This window comes from Myxocyprinus asiaticus, chromosome 21, assembly GCF_019703515.2.
Source record: "Myxocyprinus asiaticus isolate MX2 ecotype Aquarium Trade chromosome 21, UBuf_Myxa_2, whole genome shotgun sequence".
Taxonomy (NCBI): Eukaryota; Metazoa; Chordata; class Actinopteri; order Cypriniformes; family Catostomidae; genus Myxocyprinus; species Myxocyprinus asiaticus.
The window spans coordinates 2,453,106-2,463,409 of record NC_059364.1 but is presented as its reverse complement, the minus strand read 5'-3'; the positions used below and the strand labels follow the sequence as shown (position 1 = coordinate 2,463,409).

Here is a 10,304-nt window from a genome sequence, read left to right as displayed (position 1 = left end):
GAACTACGCTGGTCGTGCTGTAGATTCAAAAGAATCGACTCATAAGAATCATTAGTCAGGAGTCGAACTACGCTGGTCGTGCTGTAGATTCAAAAGAATCGACTCATAAGAATCATTAGTCAGGAATTGGACTATGCTGGTAGCGCTGTATATTTCATGCTGCAGACTAAAAAGAACAAGCTCATAAGAATCATTCATTCAGGAATCGAACTAGACTGGTCACACTGGAGATTCAAATGAACTGGCTCATAAGAATCATTAGTCAGGAATCGAACTACGCTGGTCGTGCTGTAGATTCAAAAGAACTGGCTCATATGAGTCATTCGTTCAGAAATCTGACTACGCTGATAGCGCTGTATGTTACACGCTGCAGATTCAGAAGAAACGACTCAAGAATAATTCATTCAGGAATATGACTACGCTGGTAGCACTATACGTTTTACGCTGTAGACTCAAAATGACCGGCTCATAAGAATAATTTGTTCAGGAATCGGACTACACTGGTCGTGCTGGAGATTCAAAAGAACCGACTGATAAGAATAATTCGTTCAGGAGTCAAACTACACTGGTTGCGCTGGAGATTCAAAAGAACCGACTCATTAGAGTCATTCGTTCAGTAATCGGACTACGCTGGTAGCGCTGGAGATTCAAAAGAACCGTCTCATAAGAATAATTCGTTCAGGAATCGGACTACACTGGTCGCGCTGGAGATTCAAAAGAACCGACTCATAAGAATCATTCATTCAGGAATTGGACTATGCTGGCCACGCTGCAGATTCAAAAGAACCAGCTCATAAGAATCATTAGTTCAGGAATCAAACTGCACTGGTTGCGCTGGAGATTCAAAAGAACTGACTCATAAGAATCATTCATTCAGGAATCGGACTATGCTGGCCGCGCTGCAGATTCAAAAGAACCAGCTCATAAGAATCATTAGTTCAGGAATCAAACTACACTGGTTGCGCTGGAGATTCAAAAGAACCGACTCGTAAGAGTCATTCGTTCAGTAATCGGACTACACTGGTAGCGCTGTATATTTCGTGCTGCAGATTTAAAAGAACCAGCTCATAAGAATCATTCGTTTGGGAATCGGACAGTCAAGACAAAAAAAGTTTTGAACATCAACCAAACATGAAAAAATAAAACTGAAATGCACAGCTTTTCAACGCTTCTGTTTACAAATTCGAAGGCTGCTGATTGGATCAATAAATGTAAACGTCATATTTTGCAACTACACATTGCTTTACATTGCCTGAAACCTTTGGTATTATATCAGAGCCCTTCTATAAAAGGATCCTACAAGACTTGCAATAAAATGCATAGCGCGGCGGTCCCATAGACATTCTATGGGCGGTAACCTAGCGAGGAGGCCAGTAACGGATGTCTATAGAGGAGATGCTTCAGTGTGTTGAATAAACTGCTTTTGTGAGGAAAGAGCTCATCACTTAAAGAATTGACCGCCTGTCCGCTAATCTTCAACATGTTTTACACTAAACAATCTTTTTGGAATTAACTATGTGTGGTGTTTACTACGATAAAATTGTAGTAAATTTATTTATTTATTTATTTATTTATTTATTTTATATAAAAGAAGACGCGGACAATTTCGCGACAGGTAAGTGTCAGTTTACGGCTCTCCCCATTCATTTGCATGGTGCCGCAAACGGTGACTTACTGTCGTAACACGCTAGTTGACCATTACGCAGGTTGCTTTCTCAGTACAAATGTTCATCATTATATGTTGTCTTGAATGTCGATTTATATGTTTGAAAAATGGCTTTTATTTGAGTTTTCAGAATTACATTGATTAATTTACCACTGCAAATTAATTTAATCACAAATTATTTTACCAGCAAAACAATTTCAGTGAAAATTGAGTGAAATGTAAATTATTATATATTTACAACCGATAAAACATGTGACAACTTGCCTCAATCTGACATTCATGCAAAATTCCTTTGTCACAAGATCACAATATACCTTCATAATCTCCTTGACTCTTCCCTTAATGTGTGCCAGTGATGTTTATTGTGTTTATTTGTTTAACCAACAGTTATAACAAATAAATAAATAATAATAATAAAAATAAAAAAACCCACAAAAATTTATTGAAATTTAAAGCAGCTTTAAACAAAGTTATTTATACCAACATACAATACCACTGCTAGAGAAAACAAGCACTTGTGTAATTGGATTCTACTTTTTGGGCATATGTGCCTGTGATTCAGCAAAAATAACTTTTAAAAGTAGCAGCATGTCCCATTCTTGCCAATGTGGAGCTCTTGCCAATATTTTTAATGAAGGTAAAATATGAATCTAGCCCATAGTTTAATGTCAGCACCCTCTCAAAGCTGTTGTCAATCTGAAGTTATAAACGTCTCCACATCACCTCCAGATGGACGTTTGACAGTTTCGTGCCAGTTCAAATGGTTTCTCAAGGTTTCACTGGGTGTTTGAGTTTGGTGGAGTCTTTGGTGTTGTTTTGTGAGTCGAGCAGAACTAAAGGATTGTTCTGATGGTTTTCAATGATCTCAGAAACACTGTTGAAACGCTGAAAGGGAGAAATATAAAGAATTTAGTAACTATGGACTTTTGCCTCTCTGCAACTATGGACATGTTCCACTAATGTTTTGCAACCATATGACTTATGCACTATATTCCAAATCTTCTAAAGCCATGCGCTATTTTTTGTGTGAGGAACAAGTCAGTAAATGTAAGCGCAGCGTAGTTCTAGCGGGAAGACTAGCAGCTGTACATCATCGCACCATTAGCTAGGTAACTCTTAGCCAATCACATGTAAGCCAATGCTTTATAAGTCTGCTCACAATCTATCACATTGCTGTTTCAGTGTGCTAACACGGCAACCTCCACCACCCCACCACCACCAGTCGAGTCCCGTCGTGCACGGGGGTAGGCTCCTCGCCCCTGCCTCCTATCTCCGGCAGGATATGACGGTACCAAGTACAACTTCTTCGGACTGCCAGACGGGGCTTACGCCAAAGAGAGACATTACATTACTGTTTTATATTCATCAAATAAATGTCATCTTGAATTTCACTCAAGTCTTCGAGTCTTCCTGATAGAACATACTTTACGCAATTGCACGGGCGCAGATGCGAGCGCATGACCAACGCATTATCAATGCAATTGCGTGACTGTGGCGTTAACAAACCTCAGTCCTCAAGGGGGCGATAGAGTTACAGTACCTTTAAAGTCCATTAATGTGCCATTAAACCAGATGTGTTTTTTATGTAGCTACTTAGAGGACAGGGAGGGAATTTATTTTCTGAAAGTTTTGAGTTCCCTTGCAATACGTTTTGGATGTCCTTGCAATTATTTTGGGTTCCCTTGCAAAAAAACAAAACTAAAAAAAAAAAACATGGTTTAACTATAGTAATATTGTAGTAACTATGACTGTAGTAGCCATGTTTTTGTTTTTACAGAAGCCATGATTTAGGTACAATTAACCATGGTGTTATTACGGTAACACTGTAATATCAATACAGTCACCATGGTTTTACTATAGTAATATTGTAGTAACCATGACTGTAGTAACCATGGTTAATTTTGTGGTTTACTAAAAATACCATGGTATTTATTTATTTTTTCTCCCCTTTTCTCCCCAGTTTGGAATGCCCAATTCCCAATGCGCTCTATGTCCTCATGGTGGTGTAGTGACTCACCTCAATCCAGGTGGCGGAGGACGAATTTCAGTCGCCTCCGCGTCTGAGACCGTCAATCCGTGCATCTTATCACGTGGCTTGTTGAGCGCGTTACCGCGGAGACCTAGCGTGTGTTGAGGCTTCACGCTATTCTCTGCGGCATCCACGCACAACTCACAACGCGCCCCACCGAGAGCGAGAACCACATTATAGTGACCACAAGGAGGTTACCCCATGTGACTCTACCCTCCCTAGCAACCAGGCCAATTTGGTTGCTTAGGAGACCTGATTGGAGTCACTCAGCATGCCCTGGATTCAAATTTGCGACTCCAGGTGTGGTAGTCAGCGTCAATACTCGCTGAGATACCCAGGACCCCACAAATACCATGGTTAAACTATGGTTATTGTAGTAAAACCATGGTTAATTTTGAAGGGTTAACCATATTTTAACCATAATATTTGTGGTAAAACTGTAGTAAAACTATAGAAAACCAAAACTTTGACCAAAAAAAAAAAAAGAAAAAAAATTTGTTATTTTTACTATAGTAATACCATTTAGTTTGGTTTTGCATTTACTATTGTTTCATAGCAAATAATATAGTTGAACTATGGTTACCGTAGTAAAACCATGGTTAACTTTCATAAGAGTTAACCATATTTTAACCATGATATTCACGGTAAAACTGTAGTGAAACAACAGGAAAACCAAACTATGACCAAAAAATATATAGTTTTACTATAATATAGTTTTACTATAGTAACACCATTTGGTTAAAGAAAATTAAATACATACAATGCTTTTTAAAACCACAGTTCTTGCCACAAAAAGAAAAAATTGTAACATGGTTACGGCAGGTTTACTATAGTGAAACCATGGTTAATTTTTGTAAATACCATGTTTTTTTGTTTGTTTTGTTTTTTTGGGTGGAAACCAATTTTTTTCCCACACTATTTTGGTGGAATGATTATAATTTAACATAGTTTTGTTTTCCTGTATTATTACTATGGTTTAAATATGGTTAATGTGGTAAAATCATAGTCAATTTTGTGGTTACTATAGTTTTACTACTAATAAAATAGATAAATGATGGTTACTGTAATAAAACCATGGTTAATTCATTGTGAGGGAGTATTTGTGAGGAAACAAAAAATAAATTCCCTCCTTGTCCTCTGAGGGGCTCCGTAATTTTTCTACGATATCGATATCGACTTTAACTTACTTGCTCGGTGATAATCTCTTCAAACTATTGCTCCATCATGACAGTAGTTGACATGAAAAAGTAAACACCGTAGAAATGGACAATTCACACTAATGTCCGCTATAGCGCCCCTTGTGGCGACGTAGTGAATGTGACCTGTACATGCGTTATTTTGGAACGCAGCAACACTTGAAACCGAGTTGACGTAGCTAGAATCGTCTGTGTTCACGTACTTGCGAAGTGTTTCAGAAAATCCTCCCCTATATTCACCATTATGCATATTCAAACGAATGCACCGTTTTATAATGTGAATGTGAAGATTGTTCCACAGAAGACATGTCATGGGATTTGGAACGACATGAGGGTGAGTAAATGATTACCCAATTTTCATTTTTGAGTGAACCATTCCTTTATGTTTTCAAATACTTTGTGAGGTTACTTTATAACAGTGCTAATCTTTACCTCCTCTCCATGTTTCTCTTTGCCCAGAGCGTACTGTTTGGTGGAAGCGATGTGGCGGACGGGGATGTTGTATACTCGGCTGTTGTAGAACACCACTAGAGTATACGGCTGCTGTGCGTCCATACCTGAACTCTTCCGGAGCAGGAAAGACCCGTCCTGAGGTAACATTTAACAAAACACACATAAGAATCTGATATATTGGCCAGGCTAATTAATCAGCTGATATTTCAAAGCCAAAATCTATCTGGCTATCAGTCAAAAACATTTTTATGAATGTTAAACACATTTTTATGAAAAGGCACATTTGGTTCAGGTCATTTGGTGTAACCATGAGAAAACATCTTGATATTCTTGAAGTAAAAATGAATGACATTTGTAAAAAAAAAAATATATTTTTCATCTTGAAACATATGTTTGAAAACGTTTTTTAAAGTTTAAAGTTAAATATGAAGTTAGGATGAAAATAAGGTGCATTTCAAACTGTTCTGAGACCAGTGCCGACAGACAGCACACTGGAGGTTAAGTAATGCACTAAATAGGGAGCAAGGGAGCATCCTATAGCTCTCTATGCAGTTAAGTGCATTCACTCCTAAAATCTGATCAAAAGTTCAGTTTCAGGCTGCAGATGATGTTTGGATCACTCAACATGTTTGACAGACATGTGACAATGATAATCAGTACATAGATTCACAATTTATAATGTATTATTTTATTTTAACATGATTGACAGTGATTGGATGATGCTGGACATTACTTTGAATCTGAATTAATTATGATAATTTGTGATGTAATGTCTGAATAACATGAATAATCAACACTCCTGGAAACATCATAAAAAATCGGATTAAAAAAATATGACTTTCTATAGCAATAGTGTTATTTAAAATTTCTTAGTCCCGCTGTCCACATATGAGGACATTTTTAGGGAAACTAATTGCTCTAGAATATTTTTTATTTTATTAATTTTTTTTTGCATGTTTATTAGGTGCAACTAGTTACAAATAAAAAAGGGAAATGGAAAATGCACGCAGCAGTCACGTGTGGGTCTCAGGAGGATAAATATATATATATTATTTTGTTATTTTTGGGTGAACTATCACTTTAATCAACCACAAATCCCAAAGTAAATCACACATTTGTTGGTCATCATCATGTCACGCAAGCCAGTTTAGCAAAAAGCAACTGTGTGTGTAAAAAACTGTTGTTTTGTGATGGTCCTGACGTGCCTTGGCTGAGCGTTTGAGAGCATCCTCTGCGGTCCTGCGATCACAGATACTGGCGTACCAAATCTTATTATACACACCAGCTTCCTGTAAGAGAGAACAGATGTGAGTGAATGAAGTATTCAAATCAGAAACTGGAAGAGCCAAAACCCAATTATGTGGTGAAAAGAAATACTTATAGACAAGTAAATGAATGTAAAAGTTAATAACAGAAAATGCCTTTTTGAAATCACCTCTTCAGCATCTCGAGATGCTCTGTTTTCTGGCGGCAACATTCCTCTGCCTGTTTGTAGGAGCACAAGGAATATTTGCTTTACTGTTATAAACAAATGCAGACAGTTCTAATGGACCAAGCAGAAAATGTGTGTATATTGCAAAAAGAAACAGTGAATCTTACTCTGAGAGGGAAACTGTCGAGGTAGAGGAATCCTACAGCAGAACATGAGTTTGTGGTTTAGTTCTATTCATAACGTTATGCTAACAGGACACTGATGTTTGTCTGTGGTTTCCTTTTTTTTCTCCCCAATTTGGAATGCCCAATTCCCAATGCGCTCTAAGTCCTCGTGGTGGCGTAGTGACTCGCCTCAATCCGGGTGGTGGACGAAGAATCTCAGTTGCCTCCGCGTCTGAGACCATCAATCCGTGCATCTTATCACGTGGCTTGTTGAGCGCGTTACCGCGGAGACGTAGCACGTGTGGAGGTTTCACGCTATTCTCCGCGGCATCCACGCACAACTCACCACACGCCCCACCGAGAGCGAGAACCACATTATAGCGACCACGAGGAGGTTACCCCATGTGACTCTACCCTCCCTAGCAACCGGGCTAATTTGGTTGCTTAGGAGACCTGACTGTGTCTGTGGTTTCTTACTTGGCTCGATGGAAGCCTGTAGTTGGCGTGGGTGTCATGATATCCGGTGGGCTTCGTGGCATAACTGTTTGTGTTGCTGAAAGAGAGATCATATATAACTATAGAAACAACAAACATGTCAATCATATTTAATATTAAACTTTGAATGGGCAGAACTCACTCATGGCGGTCACATCTATAAGCGAGTTATCGCAAGCCCTTGCAACATTTAATCACGTACAGGATATGAATTATAGATATCTGCAATTACATTTTCACTAGTGAAATTTTTGATATCTTTATGATATTTCGATAAGTTTGCACTTGTAAAAACGTTAATTCTTGATATAAAAAATTAGAAATACTCAATTTTGATATAAAAAGGGAAATTTCAAACTAGTTAAAATATTGATATCTCTAACAGCATTTTCACAAAAATTGTACAATTACCTGTCAATCACTCCTGTTCAAAATGCAATTACAGATATCTATAATTAATTTCTTATAGTAAAAATTCCAATTCCACATATCAGCTATGCACTGTACTTCTTACTAATTTTAATTATACATTTTTAAAATCAATAATTACATTATTACTAGTGCAAATGTGCATTTGTGATTTCAACAATAAAATTCAAACTAGTAAAAATGCACGTTTTCGTTCTATATCTGTAATTTGGTTTTCACTAGTGGTAATGTTAATTTCAAATATCAATAAACTGAAAAGTAATTAAAGATCTTGGAAATACTTTTTTACTAGTTACCATTACAGATATCTGAAATGAACATTTTACTACATTTTTGATAGCAAGGATGAACATTTGCACTAGTAACAGTGGCATTATTGACATACTAGTAAGATGTACATAACTCGTATGTATATTTGGAATTTTAACTTGTACGAAATGAATGTGTGCAACAATTGCGTAGGAGTGTACGACAGATCATTGTGAAATTTTAGTTGAAATGCAGTTACATAAAAAATTACGGATTTTACTAGTTGAAATTCCATTTTTGATCTAAGGACATATATAGTCATTTTTTATATCAAGAATGAACAGTTTACTAGTCAAAACTTAATTACTGAAATAAAAAATGAAAATTTTTACTAGTTTTAATTCTATTGTTAGTATAATAAATGGGCATTTGCAGTAGTAACAATTTAATTATTGATATAAAAAAATGATACATTTTATTAGTAAGAACTACATAGCTAATATATGTAATATGAATTTTAAGAAATTAATGATAGATATCTGTAATTGCATTTTAAACAGGAGTGAATGATAAAAAATGATGACAAAAAATAATTGTATAATTCTATAGTGATTTAGCAGTTAGAGATATTAATAATTAAGCTTTAAACTAGTTAATTTTTAATATCAAGAATGAACGGTTTACTAGTGAAAACTTAATTACTGAAATTAAAAATGTGCATTTTTACTAGTTTTAATTCTATTATTAGTATAATAAATGGGCATTTGCACTAGTAACAATTTAATTATTGATATCAGAAGTTATAATTAGTTTTAGTCAGAAGTGCATAGCTGATATGTGGAATTGAAATTTTAACTATAAGTAATTAATTATAGATATCTGTAATTGCGCTTTGAACAGGATTGAACGACAATGTACAAATCAACTAGTGATTTAGCAATAAGAGATATTAATAGTTATAGATATCAAGAATAGATATTTTTGATATCAAGAATGAACAGTTTACTAGCAATTATAGACCAATATGTATTCTTCCGGTAATGTCTAAAGTTGCTGAGAAATGGGTGGCAGAACAATTAATTACATTTCTTAATAATGGTGCATTTCCTCTACATCCTGTGCAATTTGGTTTCAGATAAAAATACTCGACAGAAACTGCTAATTGTTTTATGCTGGAAAATATAAAATCGAAGACGGATAGAGGAGGTGTGGTTGATGCTGTATTTTTGGATTTAAAAAAAGCTTTTGATACTGTAAATCATGATATCTTGCTTTCAAGGTTATCGAATTGTAATTTCTCAGCTGATGCCATTATGTGGTTCAAATCATATTTGGAAAATAGAAAGCAATGTGTAAGAGTTATAAATACAACATCAGAATATTTAGATTCTAATATTGGAGTTCCGCAAGGATCTGTATTAGGTCCGTTGTTGTTCAGTATGTATGTAAATGATTTACCAAATGTCCGTCCCTCAGATGTTGTTTATCAAATGTATGCTAATGATGTTGTTTTGTATGTGCATGCAAAAATTCAGCTGCACAGAAATTGACTTCTGCGATGGATCAGGTTTCACAATGGCTTACTAAATCATGCTTACATCTTAATATCAAGAAAACAGTTTGTATGTTTTTTTTTACCAAAAGGGCATATCTTGATGTAAAAGCAGAAGTGTTTGTCCAAGGACATAATTTAAATACTTGGGAATAATAATAGATTCTCAGCTTTCTTTTAAAAAACATGTGAAGTTGTTAACACAGTGAAATTTAATTTAGCCAATTTTAGATTTATCAGAAACAGTTTGACTAAAGAGGCAGCAGTGTTATTTATGAATTGCATGCTTCTTCCTCATGTCACATACTGTATGACTACATGGACACAAACTTGTAAGTCTATTTTAAAACCAGTTGAGACTGTTTATTAGCAAGCTCTTAAGGTTTTAGATAAAAAGCCAAATAGTTTTCATCATTGCAGTGTTCTAACTAAGTATTGTTTTTTGAGCTGGGAAGATTTGATCACATTTGCTGACTTTTAAGATTTTAAATGGTTTTGCTCCACCAGTTTTTAAGGATTATATATATATATATATCAAATAACAGGATGGTACACAAGAGCGGGAGAAGAAGTACCACCTTTGGCCAGTTATCATTTGTTTTTAGAGGAACTTATGAATGGAATAGACTTCCAACAGAA

At 35.7% G+C, this 10,304-nt stretch overlaps 1 protein-coding gene across 9 annotated transcripts in view; it reads right to left on the bottom strand.

The window, feature by feature from the left end:
* Window positions 1-1,759: 1,759 nt before the first annotated feature.
* Window positions 1,760-10,304, bottom strand: part of LOC127411946 (B-cell linker protein-like) — a 45,208-nt gene continuing 36,663 nt past the window's right edge. For 6 of the 9 annotated variants that reach the window (XM_051647895.1, XM_051647897.1, XM_051647899.1 and 3 more), the window contains 6 exons: window positions 7,418-7,493; window positions 6,944-6,975; window positions 6,780-6,829; window positions 6,550-6,633; window positions 5,324-5,479; window positions 1,761-2,551 (listed from right to left, as the gene is read on the bottom strand). In XM_051647895.1, the coding sequence (XP_051503855.1) occupies window positions 2,435-2,551; window positions 5,324-5,479; window positions 6,550-6,633; window positions 6,780-6,829; window positions 6,944-6,975; window positions 7,418-7,493 (515 nt within the window). In that variant the 3' untranslated portion in view covers window positions 1,761-2,434. Of the gene's footprint in view, window positions 2,552-5,323; window positions 5,480-6,549; window positions 6,634-6,779; window positions 6,830-6,943; window positions 6,976-7,417; window positions 7,494-10,304 lie in introns of all 9 variants that reach the window. The other 3 variants (XM_051647901.1, XM_051647898.1, XM_051647902.1) reach the window with 1 other exon arrangement.